This window comes from Pundamilia nyererei, unplaced genomic scaffold (assembly GCF_000239375.1).
Source record: "Pundamilia nyererei isolate P.nyererei 1_Seehausen unplaced genomic scaffold, PunNye1.0 scaffold00019, whole genome shotgun sequence".
Taxonomy (NCBI): domain Eukaryota; kingdom Metazoa; phylum Chordata; class Actinopteri; order Cichliformes; family Cichlidae; genus Pundamilia; species Pundamilia nyererei.
The window spans coordinates 2,429,932-2,449,385 of record NW_005187420.1 but is presented as its reverse complement, the minus strand read 5'-3'; the positions used below and the strand labels follow the sequence as shown (position 1 = coordinate 2,449,385).

General features: G+C 47.3%; 2 protein-coding genes across 2 annotated transcripts in view; one reads left to right on the top strand and one right to left on the bottom strand.

Annotated features, from left to right (window-relative positions):
- Positions 1–14,987, top strand: part of plekhg4 (pleckstrin homology domain containing, family G (with RhoGef domain) member 4) — a 42,979-nt gene extending 27,992 nt beyond the window's left edge. Inside the window, exons 7-24 of the mRNA XM_013909098.1 lie at positions 2–82; positions 167–283; positions 835–933; positions 1,643–1,930; positions 2,926–3,048; positions 3,164–3,355; positions 10,253–11,142; positions 11,223–11,472; positions 11,558–11,647; positions 11,739–11,963; positions 12,691–12,861; positions 12,945–13,125; positions 13,199–13,315; positions 13,407–13,548; positions 13,625–13,725; positions 13,849–14,003; positions 14,152–14,210; positions 14,718–14,987. Coding sequence (XP_013764552.1) covers positions 2–82; positions 167–283; positions 835–933; positions 1,643–1,930; positions 2,926–3,048; positions 3,164–3,355; positions 10,253–11,142; positions 11,223–11,472; positions 11,558–11,647; positions 11,739–11,963; positions 12,691–12,861; positions 12,945–13,125; positions 13,199–13,315; positions 13,407–13,548; positions 13,625–13,725; positions 13,849–14,003; positions 14,152–14,199 — 3,270 coding nt within the window. The 3' untranslated portion in view covers positions 14,200–14,210; positions 14,718–14,987. The remainder of the gene's footprint in view (position 1; positions 83–166; positions 284–834; positions 934–1,642; positions 1,931–2,925; positions 3,049–3,163; positions 3,356–10,252; positions 11,143–11,222; positions 11,473–11,557; positions 11,648–11,738; positions 11,964–12,690; positions 12,862–12,944; positions 13,126–13,198; positions 13,316–13,406; positions 13,549–13,624; positions 13,726–13,848; positions 14,004–14,151; positions 14,211–14,717) is intronic.
- Positions 14,988–16,783: 1,796 nt separating this feature from the next.
- Positions 16,784–19,454, bottom strand: part of LOC102206053 (ras-related protein Rab-8B-like) — a 13,887-nt gene continuing 11,216 nt past the window's right edge. Inside the window, exons 5-7 of the mRNA XM_005726342.2 lie at positions 19,233–19,384; positions 19,098–19,148; positions 16,784–18,876 (exon numbers count right to left, since the gene is read on the bottom strand). Of these exons, the coding sequence (XP_005726399.1) occupies positions 18,787–18,876; positions 19,098–19,148; positions 19,233–19,384 (293 nt within the window). The 3' untranslated portion in view covers positions 16,784–18,786. The remainder of the gene's footprint in view (positions 18,877–19,097; positions 19,149–19,232; positions 19,385–19,454) is intronic.

Here is a 19,454-nt window from a genome sequence, read left to right as displayed (position 1 = left end):
CACACCAGTCTCCATTCACGGTGTTTTGATCCTTGCTAACAAGGACTCATCTCTGCGTGTGGACAAACCTGCAGCTACACAGGTAACACTTTACACCGCAGCTGCTCACAAACACCTTTGTGTGAATGTATGTTTTAAAGTGTGTGTTGATGTTTCTGTTGTGCAGGTGGAGGTGCTGAGCTCTCCGAAGTCTGTCCAGAAACACGTGGAGCTCCGACAGCTTCCCCTGGGGTTTGGAGGATCCTTCATCTTCAGTCAGAGCAGCTGGGTCAGCTTCAGATTGGTCAGTGTAAAACTCGCACACAGATTAAAATGAACAGTCAAAAGGAAACAACAAGGCAGACGTGTAACAGTGAAACACACGAACGCGGAGAAGTCTGTTAGTTAGAACAATGTCAAACCTTTCTTAAGTGTTTCGATGATTTGTAGTCATCAGAAAACTGTTTCACCTACATGAGTATAAGACTCAGACTCATATTCCATGTTTGTACTGATGCGTGCTGGACAGACGTCTCAGTGTCACAACAAACCCAAATCAGTCAGCACAGGTTAATCCCTGCTCGCTGGTGCAGGTGAGGCATGTCTGATTCTGGACTTTCACAGCTCCTCTTTGCTTTTCTGCAGCTGAAACGTTGCATGCTTCATTAAAAAATAATTGGACAGGTTGTCCCACATTCCTGGGGTGCTAATGACATGAGGTTTGTATTGTAGAGTGGAAGGTTTTATTCACCTTCCAGTTGACTATTTAAAGCTTCTTTTCTTCTTTCATTAGTGAGTTTAAGTGTGCGGCTTTGGAAACGATTCACACAATGAAAATGTGTGTTTGTCCCTCAGAGACTGGAGCAGCTGACCCGTCAGTGTGAGGACGTCATCAGCCTGCTGCAGAAGAGCATCAACGCGCTGCAATCCACACCTTTACCGAACACTGCTGAGGTAAAAACACACACGGCATGGAAAGAGTGCTAGATCTGTGTCTACTCCTCACCTGTAAAAGGCCGACGGGGTACTGTGATTACCCCGCCAGCCGGGCGCGCGTGGACACCTTAGTTTGTACATGCGAGGGTGAGGCAGCAGAGGAGCTTCAAATTGATACCATAGGTGTGTCTGCTGAGGGGTAGCCAGTATTTTTACTTTAGGAACCTAAATCTGTCCAATTAACAACAAATTTGTTAGTTATATAAGAACAATCGGGGGGAGGTTGTAGTCTTTAGGAGAGCTAAGGACTACAACTCAGGCAGTTGAACTCTGAACCATCCTCCCCGCTTGGAGTTTGAGATACAGTCGTCTTTTTAAGATATCTGATTGGATGACTGAAAGACTGTCTCGTGCTCCTAATCCTTCCTGGGCAAATGGCACTCTGACCAAATTCACGGTGCTATTCCAGAACTTTTTCAAAACTTTTGTAAAGTTTATCATTTCCTGTTCTTATGTTATACAAATTGGGTTTAATATAAAACTGGAAATGAGGTCTAAAAGTTGGGCTCATTGAAAACATGAACAGTTTCAACAGGAGGCTGTTGATCCCTTTACAAGTATTAAAATCCACTCTGCGTGTTTTTATTCACTTGAACAGTTTGTGGTTTTGCTCTCCGTTCTCACATAAAGGTTCAGACACCAGCTCAAACCTCTCTGTCTTTGCCAGGATGCCGAGCTGCTGCTGTCCCGCTACAGGGCAGTGATGTGCAGCATCCTCGCAGACAGCCGATTGGTGCAGCTCCAGCAGGAGGGCGGCGCCTCGCTGGCGTGGCTGCGCAGGGAGGAGAGCAGCGTCGGCGTGGCGGTGGACCAGCGGGCGGCGGTGGAGTCAGTGTCGGCTCTGTACGAGCAGGTGGACGAGCTGCTCCACCGCCTGGTGATGCTGTCCAACTCCAAAACGCAGGAGCTGAACTTCATCGCAGACTTCAGGAACCTGGAGCAAGGTTTCAGCGAGGTCAGTCTGAGCACGCTCAGTATGCATCGTTCATACTGACATTTACATCAGTGTCGTCTTAATGTGAGGAGTTGACTTCATGATGAACCGTGACACTGAGACACTCCCACCTCCTTTGTTTCCTTGGTTACGCTCTTAGCCAGTGATCAAAGTGTGGACAGCAGCCCCCTGGTGTGCTGTGAAGGTACTGCAAGTAGGCCAAAAGAAGTAATGCACAATAAATACATTAAAAAAATATAATTTTCAGATGTTTTTCTTTTTTTTTAACCTGAACTCTGGTGTCTTGTATCTTGTCAGTAGGAGGAAAAAACTAAAGTGGAGCTGTGGTTGTCAGATGTAGGGAGGTTTTAACTTACTACATCTTTTTTGTGAAACGAGGCATGTTTGGAAATATGCGCTCTAAGCTGTAAGCAATCGAATTATTACCTGATAACATCAGATTAATATCAGATCAATAACCATCAACAGAAAAACACCAATTATGTGTTTGGAGTTAAACTGGAACGAGTTTGTCTTCTGAAGCTTTGACAGGATGAAACACTTCCCTCCCTGAGCACACTCACAAATGAATGATTAGGAAAATGAATAAACATTAGATGATATATGGATTTCATAAATGGGTAATTCAGGTTAAAGTAGATCCATATGTGAGTGATTTGCTGCTTGTGGGTGTGGATGAACTGTCAGACATTTGGCCCTCAGCTGACAGAGCTGCAGCATTGATTGGTTCTCTTTTTCCTTTCTTAGCCTTATTTTTTGTTTTTCTGTCATTCTTTGACTTCGTAACCATAAAAAAAAGTGTTGACTGGATTTCTGTTTGGTTTTTTTAAGAAAGAGCTTTTAGATTTAACTGAGCCGAGGACATGCCTCGCATCTCACCTGGCAGGGTGGGAGGTTTGATCCTCTGGATCACATGTTAATGTGCAGTTTACCTTACTGTGTGTGTGTGTGTGTGTGTGTGTGTGTGTGTGTGTGTGTGTGTGTGTGTGTGTCAGGTGAAGACGTGGCTACAGGAGGTTGGTGAAGTTCGTCTGAAGATTCTGGAAGAGCCCGCAGACTCTCTGGTGCTTCTGAATGAAAAACAGCAGGACTACAAGGACTTTTGCACAACGGCATACGTACGACACACACACACACACACACACACACACACACACTCGTTCAAACATTTCTTTTAGCCCATACTGAGGACTGGTCCCCACAGAGGATGAGGTCTGTTTCCTCTGTGTGCAGGACCAGTGTAAACGAGGGAAGGAGCTGCTGTCTCGGCTGGAGCGCCGGGACGACGTGCCGTCCGCTGACCTCCACATTTACGAGGACAAAGTTCACTCCTTCTGGGCTCAGCTGCAGGATTTCACTCAGCGGGTCAGCAGTACCGGGCAGAACATCGAGCGGGCCGTCCGACTCTACGGCTTCTTAGATCAGGTACAGTCACTGAGGCTGTGGCTCATCGGATCGGTTTTTAATGGCAGTTTGAGCCTCACGGTCATCTAATGTGTAAATCTATATTTAATCTGGTGCTTTCTGAGATTAGCTAAAGTGAATTTCAGTGTTGTGAACAGTACTTGCTGCTCTTTCTGATTATAGCTCCAGCTGTGCTCTGATTTTTCATGTTTTACTGTCTCTCGGTTTAAACCATCTGAGAAGCCTGTCAGCTCTGTCTGAGCAGCTTCGAATCCATCTTCAGAAATCTAATTTTAGCTGCATGTAAAACAGCTGAATGTGGATCGGAGCAGCTGGTTTGTCGTGTCTCTCCTCCTCCTCCTCATATCGTCTCCCTGCAGTGAAACTGACAGCTTGTATTGAGGCCAGGAGGATGAAGAGGGGGGAGAGAGTGTCAATATTGCTTTGTGTACTGGACTCTTTGTAAAGGGGTGTGAGGGGGGTGATGGTCTTTGTCCACATGACTCTGTCTTGTAGGTTTGTTTGTGTGTTTTTATGTCATGCTGATACTTTTATAATGTGCAGATTCTTGAAATTCAGTCATGAAACAGTTGAAGTTGTCCCTCAGACATCCTATAAAAACAAAAGCACCGACCACAAAAGTTTCTTCGATCGTTGTTCACATCATAACCGAGAGCGACACGGCGTGAACTCCGGCGCACTTTCGGTTTTCTTTCAGAAAAGATTTAGACTCGTGTCATATTAGGACGTACACAGCGTAGGATGAGGACAGGGCCGTAGATCGACCGGTAAATCGGCAGCTTTGCTTTTACCCTCTTCTCCACAACAGATCGGTACAGCGTCCACATCACTACAGACACCACCCCAATCTAGTCTGTCAGTCTCTCACTCGTGAACAAGACCCTGAGATACTTAAACTCCTCCACGTGGGGCAGCAACAAGTCCTGTGACAACTGAAAAATCAAGAATCCAGTTGATCTGTCCAGATCCCACCACACACACACACACACACACACACACACACACACACACACACACTGGGTCCCAGTCACACTTAGCCCGAAGAAGTTACATGGTCCACATTCCTGCAACAAACTATATTTTCTATATCATCTCCCGAGGTGCAGCAGCTGCTGGGCCTCCTGCTGCCTCTTCAAAAAAACAGCCACTCATCCAAAGTCCCTTCTGACGACCTCGCGCGTCCGTAGACCTTTGTCTTTCATTTCATTTGTTTTTCGAAAGGATGATCCCAAATTCCCTGTAAAAAGACACTTCATGAAAAGTTGGTACTGAAATCAAGCGTACAATTACCAACAAAGTAATTATGGTTTTTGCTATAGCTCATAAGCTCGTGCGAATGAACACGACGGACCGACACATTTTTACTCGCTCGGTTTGCTGCTGAACTGGTTTAGCTGTTGAACTAAACCAAAGGAGAGAAACAGCCTCTCTGTTGAAATGCAACATAGAAATAGAAGATTTCTATCTGGGGAAAACAAAAATTGAAATTGCGATGACAAGAAGATTATTTTTCATTGTCTTTTCAAGCCTTTTCAAGCCTCACTTCCTGTCCTGTCCTGACATGTCTGCTCTGTGGGTGAAAACATCAGCCTGCGGGGATCCGAGCCGCCTCACTCAGTGGTGGGCTCGGCCGGTCGGCAGGCACGTGTTTCAGACCGATGTTTAAACTTTCACCAGTGAAGTTTGTTCGGATGCTTTAGTCACGCCACCAAATTCTGCACAACACAGACAGGAATGGTGTGTGTGTGTGTGTGTGTGTGTGTGTGTGTGTGTGTGTGTGTGTAGTCCAGGTATCACTCCGGTGCCAAGTTTTCTTTCCATCCCCCTTTCATTCCTTTCACCACAAAGTCTTTGTCGCCGTGGTGATGCCGCCTCCTCTCCTCCTGGGACCGCCCATCTGCCATTCAGCCCATTGATGAAGTGTGGGGGGGTCACTGTGTGTGTGTGTGTGTGGTCAGGATGCTGCTCTCTGCGCGCCTCACTCAGGCTTCAGAGCTTCAGCTGAACACACAGAGGTACGATACACACTTCTTACTGTTTTTTGTTGTTGTTTTTTTAAAAACACACACAGCTGAGGTTTGCTTTGGAGAAGTTTTATCAGCGTGTGTGTGTGTGTGTGTGTGTGTGGCAGTTTTTCAGCCGTTTGATGTTAACTTGGCGTCACTTTGACTGCAGAGAGATCTTTGAAGCTGCTCTCGCTGCTTGTTGCTCGCTCTCCCTCTCTTTCTGCCCGTGTGTGTGTGTGTGTGTTACCAGTTTACCTGCTGCAGATGTTATCGTGTCGTTTCCAGATCACGCATGTTGTCATGTTGCTGCGGCTCAGTGACATTCCCACCCTGACTCGTGTTTTTTGCATATAAAGCGACACAGGATTGCTGTCTGTTTCGATGATGGTGTGTCGGAGGTAATTTTGCTTGTCATGTGTTTTGGGGACGGAGACTCCAGCTAGAGTCTGCAGGAAAGGAAAGGAAATGGGTATTAGCAAATACAAAACTGGCTGTCTGCTCCATTTCACAGCAGTCACAGCGGCAGCATCATTCCCTTTTCCGCTTTGTCGTGTCCACATTGTTCACAGCTGAGTGGCAGGAAAAAACTCCAACAGCTGGCAGAGCGCTCTGTGCTCATAGGTGGACGATAAAGGGAGCAATCTCAGGCTACAGGTTCATTCTGCTGTACCTGCACACGCTGTCATTTCATTTCAAGGAGCCAGTAAAGAAACTTTAACCTTCCAGTCAGTAAACCAGCTGCTCCACCACAGCTATCAGAGCTCAGTCTCCAAAATCAGTTTGATTCATACCAACTTTTCTCTTCAGAGGGGATGAGCAGCATTTGGAGAAAACATTTGTTTTTTCTTGTATTTACTTATTTTTAAATATTTTTGGTAAAATCACTTAATCGTGATTAGATATTGGGGAAAAATAATGAATTCTATAATTTTGATCCATTTCCAGTTCACCCGTTACCTCTTTAAGAATCTTTAAAAATAACAGCTTTTAGCACAACAGTGAGGTTTGGAGGCGCTAGCAGCTCCACGTGGGCTCGCTTTCAGAATAGTTTCACCACGTCGCCTAGTTTCTTCTCGGTCGGCGATACACCGGATCTGGTCATGTGTCAGCTCATTTATTTAATACGCACCACTCGAACACAGTATTGGGTTCATTCTGAACCTCGTCGGTACCTGCTGTGATCCAAACCGTCGACACCTCCTCGGATCAGTTCCTCCGACTGCGTTCTGGCAGCAGTTCCCTTCTGTCAGCTATGACATGCTAGCATGTAGATGTGTTTTTATAATAAGTGATTTTATATTGAAAGGAAGGAGATCAGTTTCCTCTGATCTGGACAGGATACAGCATCTGTCAGTTTTATGTTTTTAAGTTTTCCGTTTTGCACCGAAAACGATGTGTGACAGTTTGTCAGGTAGTGTCTGAATTCTTGAATATTGTGAGCTCACAGTGACCTTTGAGCATGAAAATCTTACCCTCCATGGGACAAATGGACACCTGAAAACACGACAGCTCTGGGCACAGCTGTTTCTGATGTCGGGGCATTGGAGGATTCTGCCTTGTTTGACATTTCTTCCTTTTATATGAAGACTTCAGAATAAAAGCACAGAATATAGAAACGGAGCAAAGAGTGAAGAAACAAAGTGAAACAAAAGACTTCTTTCACATCAACAAGAGTTTGAAGACAAAACGCTCTCCTCCAGGAACCGCAGAACCGTTTGAAGTAGGTTCACCACTACTCCTCTGAAGGAGGAGGAAAGGAGCCCTACCCCCTCCTTTTATATGGTTTGGAGGGTTTTGGCCTCCTCCGCCCTCCCTCTGTTTCCCCTCCTCCTCTTTGGTTGACTGGCTCCATGCCTGGAGTCCTGCAGGGCCACTGTCCCCAGAACCACAGCCCGTGTGCTCCTGTTTATCCCTCCTCCCCCTCCTGCCTCCCCCCTCTGCAGCACCATAACAACCACATGTTATTTTAATTAGAGTCCTCCTCTTCTCTGCCCCACGTTTTCACTCCCTCTCTTGTTTGGAAACATCCAGAGGCGAGCTGAAACAATCGGCCGAATAATCAATTTATTGATCGACGGAAACGTAATCGGCATCTGTTCTGATCATTGATTGTCGGAGGCCTGAAAATAGATTAAAAGCAAATGTTGTCAGGTTTGTGAAGTGGAAATGGTCCAGTAACGCTGGATCCAAAGCTTCCTTACTTGGAAAGCAGTACATTTCTTCAGCCTTACTTTATAAATCGATGTGAACGATGCTAAAATAATGAAAGTAGACGAAAACAAAGGAACAATCTGTTCCTCATATTATTATATGAACAGTTTACAACACTTATCTGAAGGACCTTCATATTGAAGTGTAAAGATCCTAAATATTAGAGAGGCTCATGTGATCACTGGGCTCTGTGAGCAGTACTTGGTGATGATGGGGAGGAAGAACACTCTTTTAACAGGAAGAGACCTCCAGTAGAGGGAGGGTCAGCCTTTGGTAATAATGGTACATGCACAGCAGCCCTCAACTTGGTCCAAAGAAGCTGCGCGTGTTCAAGTTTCCAACCGTTAATTCTCCAGTCTTTAACCTGGCAGCTAATGCTAACCGTCCCAGACAATCACTGCTAACGGCCGGCCATCATGTGTGCTGCCTCCTGCACGCTCGACCAGGTGTTTCTCTACCTAAACCACAGAGTAGCTCCTGCTGTGTGCTACATGTGGAAGACATCCCAGCCTGTTGCTGCTGAAATAGTCCAAAGACACACAGCATCTGGGTTCATGAAAAGCTTTTTATACAGTCAGAATATTGAGATCTACATTGGTCATTTCCACAGTCCAACCACTGTCTGCCACAGTCTCTGCAGGTAAACTATTCATTATAAAATGGACCTCTGAAAACACCAAGTCATCCTCATTTAAAGTGGTCCAATCAGATCTTAATAAAATGATTAAACCTGGCTGACAACTAAAATGTACCCACAGTTGTTGTGTTGTAGAATCGAAGATAAAGAGTACAGTTACAATAAAGGACTGCTGTGACGATCCACACACACACACACACACACACACACACACACACACACACACACACACACCTTTGTGCATGTGGGAAGTGAGCGGCTGCAGCGATCAGGACACATCAGCAGCTAATCGGTCTGAAGAGCGCTGACCCGGTAGCCTCCTGCCACATCAATGTCCATATGGTTTCATTGTTAGCACGTCCTGTCGGATCATATCTGTGTCACCGCCTTGGTTGTTTACGTCGACCTCATGAAGACGTCTGAATGGATTATTATTAGACCTTATCTAATGAAATATTAACTGACACATCCGTCTGTTTTTGGACCACTTTCTCCTCTTTGAGCCTTTCTGGGAAGACTGATTGAAGAGTTGGTGTAGGTAGAGATAGATGTTGGAGCACACCTCCACCTTCTCAGGCAGGCGTGCAGCAGATGATTCTGCTGATTGTTGTGCCACAAACCTCTGTGCTTTGCACGTTTAGACTCAAACCATCGCCGCTGTCACCAAATCAGCCGAGACTGAAGTGTCAGAGCTGCTCCTCAGTGTTCTGCGATGCTGGTGGGTTGTTTTCTTTCAGCAGGCACTGAAGAGGGTGTCTGTACCCTCACAGTGAACCGTCACCCTGCTGTGCTTCCAGCGCCCTCTGCTGGCCACACCCTGCCCAAACCCAACCCGCTGTCAGTGCTGCTGAACTTTCCCTCTCCAGGCCTTGAAAAGTTTGGAATAACCTGCACATGACCTTGTGTGCGTGTGTGTCTCCTGCTGTTTTAGTGGTGAAGTAATATGTTAGCTGCATGTCAGGAAGGTAAAGACTCATTCAGTCATTCTTCAGTGGAGAAGCAGGAGGCCTCTGGTCTTTAATTTAACACACACACACACACACACACACACACACACACACACACACACACACACACACACTCCTCCCCCTCCAGCCTTCAGCAAAAAGGAGATTGGCGGTCGACTCCTTCGTGGTGCGCACACAAACACGAGCTCACACTTCAAAGCTCTCTGACTACACACTTGCAGAGTGACGTCATTGTCGGTCTGTTCTTGTTGTTTGTCCGAACAGACAGAAAAAACGGAGACGCCCTGAATGTTTCAGTGTCGGGTCCGAGTTCTGCTCGCTTTAAAGGAAAAGCTGGAACGGCTTGGACCAGGAAACATCATCACTTTGAAAACAAACGAGGAAAACGTCTTCTCAGAGAGATGGTTTAAAAGTTTACATGTTACATCAGCTGTTTTAGTGCGGGCCCTTTAGGACCTCCTCCACGTGAGAAGAGGACCTGCACCATGGCATCTTTGTGTGTGACCCTAGCAAAAAAAAAAAAAAGTGGGTGGGGAAAAGGTGGGTGTTCAACTTGATTGGGGAAACTTAAAATGTTCCCATCATAACCAGCTAAAGTAACCCCATCACTTCCTGCCTTTTTCTTTTTTCAGTCTTTTTGCTTTTGAATTTATTAAAACGAAGAAAAAAAAACAACATTTCTTCAGTGGGCTGCTGTCTAGGGTCAAAGGTCATGTCATCTGGACCTCAGAGAGCGTTTCCTTCATCCATCACAACCAGCTGGACACAAAGTTCCTGCTGGGCTTTAGCTCTGGTTCTGATGTTTAGTTATCATTTTGAACAGGGTGCCACTGAGAGTGTTTTCTATTGTCCTTAACCAACCAATGAGCACGCACTACAGCGTGACTGCTGATTGTTTGGGTTTTTTTGTTTTTAGTTAGTCGTCTTATTTAATTTCTGACAGATTTTTGATGCTGTCTGACTTTCTCCTGAGCGCCCCCTGCTGTACTTCAGCTAAACTGCAGTCATTTTAACAGGAAGTGGAATGGCGCCTTTCCATCGGCTCTCCATGTGACTCTCCCCTCTCTCTCTGCAGGCTTATGGCTGGGCGCTGCAGGGTATGCGTCACCTAGCTGGGATCAGTATGGAGGACTGCACACTGCCAGACAAATGCCAAGCTGTGATTGGCTGCCTGGAGGACTACCAGCGTCTGCACCCACCAATCCCAGACGCCTGTTTTCAGGAAATGAAGGTGGCTGCGGGTGAACTGCGGGGCGAGCGAGGCCTTCGTCAGTGGAGCTTCGCTTGGTCAAAGTGTCAAGAGACCAAGAAGATGTTTGACAGGAAGATGGAGGCAGCACTCAAGACGCGTGACTCCGCCCACAGGCGCCGCTCTGACTCTGCCACCAGCAGGAGCTCCATCTCCTCCAGGAAGTCTCTGTCAGGACTCTGGCTCTCCTCCCGCCTGCCAGAGGAGAAAACAAATGCCTCCTCGGTTCTTTCCATTACCTCCACCCCTGCTGGCTCCGCCTCCCCTCCCACCCCGCAGCACACGCCGCTCCTCCGGCGACTTTTTCGCAGCTCCTCCTCAGACGAGTCCTCAGACCGTGTGGATATCACTTCCTGCAGTCCCAGACTCCACCGCCTGGATTCTTCTCCCTGCTTCACTCCATCGTCGTCTTCCTTCTCCCTCTCCTCTTCCTCCTCTTCCTTCTCCTGCAGACGACAGCAGCTCAGGAAGACTCAGAGTTTCGACTGCCCCGCCACCCCGGAGACGTCGCGCTACAGCCCGTCTGCTCGCGCCCTCAGCGAGCCAGTGCGCAGAGGAAACACGGGTGTGTTCATTCGTGGTCTGGAGGTCAGCAGCACTGAGGCAGCAGACCGCACGCTCTGCCCCAGGACGCCTTCTCACAGCTGGGGAGGACAGGGGCCACATAGCCCTGGGACACCCAGCACACCCACCGGAGAACCCCGACCCAGGAGCAGGTGGGTAATCCTGGTTCTCAGACTGAATTTGTAGACTGACACTTCTCTGCTGACATCTGTGTGTGTGTGTGTGTGTGCAGCAAGCTGCGTCACATTGTGGAGGAGATGGTGAACACGGAGCGCGAGTACGTCCGCTCACTGCGTTACATCATACATCACTACTTCCCTGAGATGGACCGAGCAGACCTCCCGCAGGATCTCAGGGGGAAACGCACCGTCGTCTTCGGCAACCTGGAGAAACTCCTCGACTTCCACAGCCAGTTTTTCCTGAAGGAGCTGGAGGCCTGCTCGAAGCACCCGCTCAGAGTGCCGCACTGCTTCCTCAGACACGTAGGGGACACACACACACACACACACACACACACACTCTTCATATGTACTCTGTGTGAATGTGTTTGTTGTTTGTGTTGAACAGCAGGAGCAGTTCGGTCTGTACGCTCTTTACAGCAAGAACAAACCCAAGTCTGACGCTCTTCTGGCGAATCACGGACACTCCTTCTTCAGAGTGAGAACTACAACCACCACCTCTGACCTTTGACCTTTATGTGACCTCATATTTGTACTCGCACTAACCCCTGCCCCCCTCGTTCCTGCAGAGGAAGCAGCTGGAGCTGGGCGATAAGATGGACCTGTCCTCCTACCTGCTGAAGCCCGTTCAGAGGATGAGCAAATACGCGCTGCTCCTCACTGACCTCATGAAGGAGGTGGGCGTGGCACAGGAGGCGGAGCTTACGGCACTGCAGTCTGCCACCAATATGGTCAAGTTCCAGCTTCGCCATGGAAACGACCTGTTGGCCATGGACGCCATTCGAGACTGTGACGTAAGTGTAGCCTGATCTGAGCTCAGGTGAAACTCGTGTTCTAGACTCACCAGAAATATTGATCTGAGGTGAAAGTTCCCTCCACATCACACATGAATCATATTCAAGGAGCAGAACTTCTGGAACTGATCACTTGTTCCAAAATCCTTGATGATGGTCTCCTAAAAATTTCTGGATCCAAAATCCTGAAAAACTTTTTTTAGTAGTCCAACTAAAAACCAATCACACGACCGCCTTGATGGACATGATTACCACAGTAAGATGGGAGGTTTGTGTTTGTGGGTTTCATCATAAAGACGGAGCTCAAGGTGAGACGTTTAAATTGGACCGTGTCGTTAAAAGCTCCCTCTTTGTGTTTTCTGCTCTTTTAAGTTAAACAGCGTAACAGTATCAGAAACTATTTTCCATATATGCTGTGAAATACTCCAGAAGCCAGTTCAGAGGCTTCCTCCAGCAGACTGCAGCTCCCTGTGAGGCTGGGGGTAGCCTCCAAAAAGCCTGACCAGCCATTCCTTTGTGTTAGATTACCAAACTAAGGGCTGTGTCCCATGAGCCTCAGCAGAGCCGCTTTTACGGTCTTTTACTTTCTTATAATCCTGTTTTAGCGTCATCGTTCGTGCCCAAGTCTACAACGTCTTAAATTAAGTTTCGATGGACCTTATGAACTTAATTAAATCGGCTACTCTTAGGAATTAAACCCAATCAGCTCTTCTTCTTCTGCCTGCAGGTGAACCTGAAGGAGCAGGGTCAGCTGATCCGGCAGGACGAGTTCACTGTCTGGAGCGGGAGGAGGAAATGTCAGCGTCGCATCTTCCTGTTCGAGGAGCTCGTCCTCTTCAGTAAACCTAAGAAGATGGAGGGAGGGCTGGACGTCTTCATCTACAAACACTCCTTCAAGGTAAGCTCTCCAAGAGCAGGCGAGCCCACGCCAACCGTGAGGCGAGGAATTTTCTGAGCAGAAAACGTGTGCCTGTGCTGCAGACGGCGGACGTTGGTCTGACAGAGTCGACGGGGGACAGCGGGCTGAAGTTTGAGATCTGGTTCAGGAGGAGGACATCCAAGAATCAGACCTTCATCCTTCAGGCGACAACGACGGACGCAAAACACGCCTGGACAAACGACATCGCCCGAATCCTGTGGACCCAGGCCACGAGGAACAAAGGTGCGGATGGCGGAGCGTTCAGGAGAGCGTCGGTGTCGGAGATCAACTCACCCGTTTGTCTTTCTGCCAGCAGAGATGCGTTTGAAGGAGATGGTGTCGATGGGCGTGGGCAACAAACCGTTCCTGGACATCCAGCCGAGCGACGCGGCCATCAGCGACCGAGCCGTTCACTACATGATGAAGACCAGAGGTGCCGCTCAGACTTTACTTTCACTAGAATTCACCAATCAGCTCGTTAGTTACTGATGATCAAAAAGTAAAACGGTGATTGGGTCCTTCAGGTGCCAGAACGCGGGCGTCCATCGCCGTCTCCGTCTTCGACCATTCGAATCCTTTTAAAAGGGGAACGGTGACCTCTGACCCTGCAGCATTAGGCCCGTCTTCAGCCAGCCTGCTGGGACCGCTCAATCTGCACATGTACAGGTGAGACTTACCTGTCCTGCTGTCAAAGGTCAAAGGTTCTTGTGCTGGTTTTATAACATCCTCCTCCCTCCTGCAGTCAGAGCATCCCCCCTCCTCCCACCGCTCAGAGCTCCTTCAGCGCTTCGTGCATCGAGGAGGACGAGCAGGAGCACGAGACCAGCAGCCAGCCCTCCATGAGTACGTCAGCACACACCTAAACTCATGAGTCTCAGATTAGGTTTGAGTAATCTTCGTCCCAATCCTCCAGCCTCTTCACTTTAACGCCTGACTGCAGTTTCTTTTTCTTTTTTCTGTCTTCAGCCACTGAGAGTTCAGGTTCGTCGTCTCGCTGCCTCTCCGGCTCTACTGGCTCCGACAGCGGCTGCGTGTCCTCCCACCTCCAGGAAGCGCTGCCCGAGGAGCCCTCCCCCTCTTCCCCCAGCAAACTGCACCTCAACAGCCCGTACATTTCAGCTGTGAGTGCAGGCAGCGCCATGAAGGAGGCGGAGTTAGAGCATTTTTAAATATGTTTGTCATCTCTCCGAGCGGCTCGGTGATTCTCTGGGAATTTCTCTGAGTTTATAAATGTTTGGTTGATGGTGTTCTCCGTCTGTCCTCAGAAAGCAGCTGCAGTCATCAGCCCGGCAACCATCGTGTGATCAGCTCGCCTGAATGACGTTCCTGTAAGTCTGCAGGTCCTCACAGAGGGATTGTGTTTGGGGGGGAAAACTGGAAATGGGCAAACCCTGATGGCTTTTTGGGTTATTGCAGAAAATAAGCGGGAAAGCAAAGTATGAGAATATAAATCAAAAAGGGAAGCAAAAGAAAAAAAGGCATACAACCCGAGCAAACTGTTAATGATAACGTTAACCATGCGAGTCTTTCTAAAGACAGGCAGGCAGACGTAAAGGCTGACACATGAAGCAAAAGCTATAACAATGAGTTCGCAACAGATCAGAGACTCGGTGAGCTCAGGATGGTCGCCTTTAAGTAATCTGCATTAATCTAAGCCCCGCCCCCAAGAAAACACTGATCACCAGGTAAAAATATAAACGAGTAAAACACGATTTCAGCGTCTGCTGGAGGTCACCGACTGGTCTCTGTTTGGTCTGATGACCCCAGTCTCATGTCTCTGAGGTGATGCGCGAGACCTCCATACATACCTTAAATCCGTCTGTGTGTGCGCGCAGGTTCGTCTGCTTCCTGCTGCAGTTCTGCGTTTCCTCCTGTTTGACCCGGACGTCGGACAGCTGCTTTCATTTGTGTTGTAAATAAGGACAGTTTGAGTTCGTCTCCTCGCCGCCGCGTCCGTTTGTCATGCTGACCCAGGGTCAGTCTGCGGGCGGGCCGGCGTGCTGTGAGGATGGCAGGTTTGTGTCTGTACATGTGTGTAAATAAACCCTCAGCTGAGCGTCTGCTGCCACTTTTTACTTGAATAATAAACTGAGTTTGTTCACATGCTTCCTGTTCTGTGTTCTCTCTGAGATCAGCTGACCTGGAGCCAAACACACTCTTACACACTTTTACGGAATAATACAGAGACAACAGCCTCAGTTTTTCACGTCATTACTGTTACGTCGACTTGTTTTTCCAGTGAACTTGAAAATCATACAGCACCTCTCTTCTGATCGTACTGTGACATGCAGAGTTACACCTATAGGATCTCATTTACCACCTGTACAAGTAAATTACTAAAAACTAATTTTAAATAAGCATCAAAGTTTCATCATCACACAACCCAACATCTCCTGCACACGTTGAGGTCAGGCGAGTGTTTCAAACAGCTGTAGGAGAAATCATTTCAGCCTCAGCCCGGATCACCTCAGTGAGCCCGAGGCATCCTCTCCTCGCTGCAGCAGCTGAGCGATTAAAGATGAAAAACAAACCAGATGGTAGAAAAAGTTGTTTATTGTTCATCAGCTGAAGCAGCGACGCTCCAACCATCTCAGAGCAAACGGAAGACACTGATGGGGTCAGAGGTCACCGAACCCTACTGAATCAGTCTTGTGAATTTCACATTAAGAGCCTCTGGTCTGCAGCCCTTTTCTTTGATTCAGATTAAAAAAAGAAAACATCCAGCTCCTCCTCAGAGCCTTCATCTGTTTCACCCTCATCAGTAACTTTCAATCCCAGCCGACACCAAAGTCCCAAATATAAAACTTTATTAAACATCCGTCTTTCCATGTGCTGAAGTGACAAGGCTTTTAATCTGAAAGTCACATTTAAAATAAACTCTAGTTTCCTACTAAAAGTATGACCTCTGACAAGCACATCGATGCGTCTGACGACCTGTGTGACCAATCAGAGCACAGTAACACAAACTCCTGATAAAAGGAAAAAGTGGTTTTTGCATAGCGAATTACAAAGTGCTGAAAAGTACAAAAACACGTCGAGCACGCCTCCTTCAGCTCTTCGTTAATCTTTAAGACGTTCGGACTGGACATAAAGATGGATGACAGGAAGTGAGGAAACGTGGTACACAGGTCACAAACCCCGCCCCCTCCAAGTACATTCTTACTGTTTTTTGATTGCGTGCTTTAGACTGATGTCTGTGGCCGTGATTGGCAGCTTCTCTGATTGAGGTCAGAATTATTCCGCATTAAACCAGAATGGCGGATACTCTGAGGAAGAGGCGGCATGTCATCCATCTTTATTTACAGTCTGTGGCTGTGACAGGAAGCCGAGCGGAGTAAAATAAAAGCACTGCTGCTGTAAACAAACGTGCACACGGGCTTCATCTGCAGCTGCTGAGCGTCTGTTCCCGCTGAACTCGGGATCAAGCCCAAATTCAATTTTTAGGAATTTTCCAGAAGCTAAATCACTGAAAGTATTTTTCCTCCGAAGGAACTGGAGGAACAGATTCTGCAGGCTTTGAGCTGAGCAGGAAGTGCTCAGGGGGGTAAGCCAAGTTTGCTGATACCACCTTGCATCTCACCAGGCTCCAGTAAAAACGAGTACAGACGAATTTCAGACAAAAATGGGATATTTAATCACTTAAACTGGCACCGGTGGCTGTCTTTTCTGAGCCTGGTTCTGCTGGAGGGTACTTCCTGTTAAAAAGATGTTTTTCCTTCCCACTGTCACCACTTGCACACGGGCGCTTTCTGTTATTGTAGGGTCTTTATGAAGTACTTGAATATATAAAAAAAAAAAACCCACACTGCTTCTGATATACTTCACGATATTTGTAAAACTAGAAACCCATCTAAAGCCAGACAAAAACAACCAACGGCAACGCGCCTCACTCATTTTTGGCGAGCTCAGGACAGACGTCACAAAATCTCTCCGCTTTCACTCTGCCTTCACGGAAACAGTCAGGAGGGATTATATGAATTCGAGGACTTTCCAAAAAGCTGAAAGTAGCTTCAGTTTATATCCCGTGTTTCCATCTTGCTTCCCGCCGTTGTTTGGGGTGTTTTGGGATAGTCGTGACGGTCAAAGTTATCGCAGAATATCGGCTGCAAAGGTTTAAGAGCTCAAGCTCCTTCCGCGGAAACAGCTTTTCAGAGAAAACTGCAGGAAACTAAAAGTTTGACTTTACGTTTCCACGCCGTGCTCATCGAATTTAATCAATCGTTGTTGTCAATCACATCTTTTACGATAATAAATATATAGTTTCAGCCAATGAACCGATCGGGAGTCAGAAAGAGGAAATCTAACACCAGCAGCTGCACATGAAAATAAAACACTTCAAAATAAAAGCGCAGGTTGTACAGTTCCTTTGAAAACGTACAAAATAAAAGTAGCACGTGTGCTATTAAACGACTAAATACAAAAACACAGAAAAGCATCAAAAGTAAAAATAGAAGCTTCTTCGCGTCTTTGAACAGAGAAGAAAAAGCTGCTTCGCAGGGACTTTCTCTGCTTTCATACATATTTATCACAGAGACGTTTTAAAGGAACAGAATTAACTAAAAGATAAAATATAAAACTATTAGTTCTGTTTAGTTAAAATAAACTCTGAAAGGAAATGAAGGCTGGAGGTCACATGAAGGTTAAGACATTTTAGTGAACACAAAATTTAAAACTTGATAATATTTTTATGATTTCCACTCGTCTGTTCGAAGCCCGCCGATCTTACTGGGCTTTTACTTCCTATGTTTGAGTTGGAAATTCAAGATTGAAATGAAAATGATTTTATACATTTTTATATATATTTATTTTAATTTTTTCAGCTGATTTCCTGCAAAGTTTCCTAAAATACAAAGCTGCACATTTCAGGACGTTTTCAAAGGTCCTGCACAGTTTGCCTCTGATAACCAACATCAGGTAAGTTCCTGTTGTTCAGCTTATTTTTAGGCGGCGTGCAGGAGATTAGCTGAAGCGATCTGACACAGGCCTGAACCACGAAGCAGGACCTGGGCTTAGAGACCTCAGGTTTAACCAGGTTTTGGGGTTTGTGACGGCGGTGCGCGAGGCTGTAAACCTGTGCACAGAGATTCAGAAAACCTGGTTTGGCTTCACAACCACCGTGTTCCCACTTTTCACGATTAGATCAAGATGAGACATACGAGGTGCGATCGGAAAGTTCAGTTACGGTGTTTATTAAAAAAAATAAAAATTAAAAAATGGAAAACATTGATTCTGATTTGAATTTGGTCGAAGACTCTTTGGGAATGAGTTGCTGCCCCATCGGAGAAGTGTGTTCATGAGTGAGGGAGGCAGGAAGCGAGAGCCTGACGGATGGATTTGTAGATGCCGACAGAACAGAGACCCGAGCGAGATCCAGCCGTCATCGCGGGTGATTGTGGAGCTGCTGATGTCCACGCCTGACCTCTTAGACTCCCACTGACTCAGGACTGAATGTTACCGCCTGGCTGAACTCTTTAATCGCACCTCGTATCCTTGGTTACCTGCTTCGTAGTCCAGGCCGCTGGTCTGTGATTGGTCAGTTGCTGTAAGAGTCGGACTGAAGCCTCTGCAAGAGTCTGCTACATGTCTGATCCTTAAATGCTTCATCCTCAATGCGTAAAATCAGAGGAGAGGGCGGAGCCACAGCTCTACCCACTTTGGTACAAACAGTCATCGGCCTTGTCCTTCATCGCCATCATCATCATCATCGTCGCCTCCGTGTTCTCGCTGCAACAAACACTGAGATGCTGCGTTGGCTCAGCCTCCAACTGCTGAGCTGACAGCAGACAACAAGAAAACAGAAGAAGAAGAAGAAAAGGAGGAGGAGTCACAGCAGGCTTCTAAACTGTCCACAGGTTGTTCCTCAGCTCCTGCTGCAGGAGGAGGAGGTCTGAGCTGAGGCTCCGCCTACAGCAGCGAACACCTGAACAGGCTCTTCTTGGAGCGGGGCTCCGTGATCTTGATGGGCCCACCTCCACCTGACGGGTTGTTGTCGTTCTGCAGGAAGAAAGGAGGTCAAAGGTCACATCAGTTATAAGAGCAGAGCGGGGCTGATTATGGCGATTAACAGAATCTCCTGCTCACGGTGACCAACTCCGTCTTTAATTTTAGCGGCACGTTCATCCCCGCATGTTCAGCTGATAAAGTCATTTACATATCTGGAGCCAGCTGCTCGAGTCGGAGCGCCGCCTCCGCAGACCTCAATCTGCTCAACTCACCATTTTCCTGTTGAGCCTGGCCATGATGTCTCGGGCGAGCGTGTAGAAGCCCTGTGAAGGGAAACGGGACAGAAATGAGTCGCCTCGTGTGCGCGGGACTGACGGAGGAGACGGCGGATCGGGATCAGGACTCACCTCCTCCACGTTGATATTGGACTTGGCGCTTGTTTCCAGGAACTTGATCCCGTAGTCGATGGCGAGCTGGAAAACCAAAGAGAAAGGGATTACACCCAGGTAGAAGAAATGGTTGAAGTGACATTTAAAGCATAAGTTCAGAAGCGTTTTCTCTCATTAAGGCTGAAATCAGTGTGCAGCGTTTCTAACTGTCAGCAAATGAATCCCTGAAGCAAAGCAAAG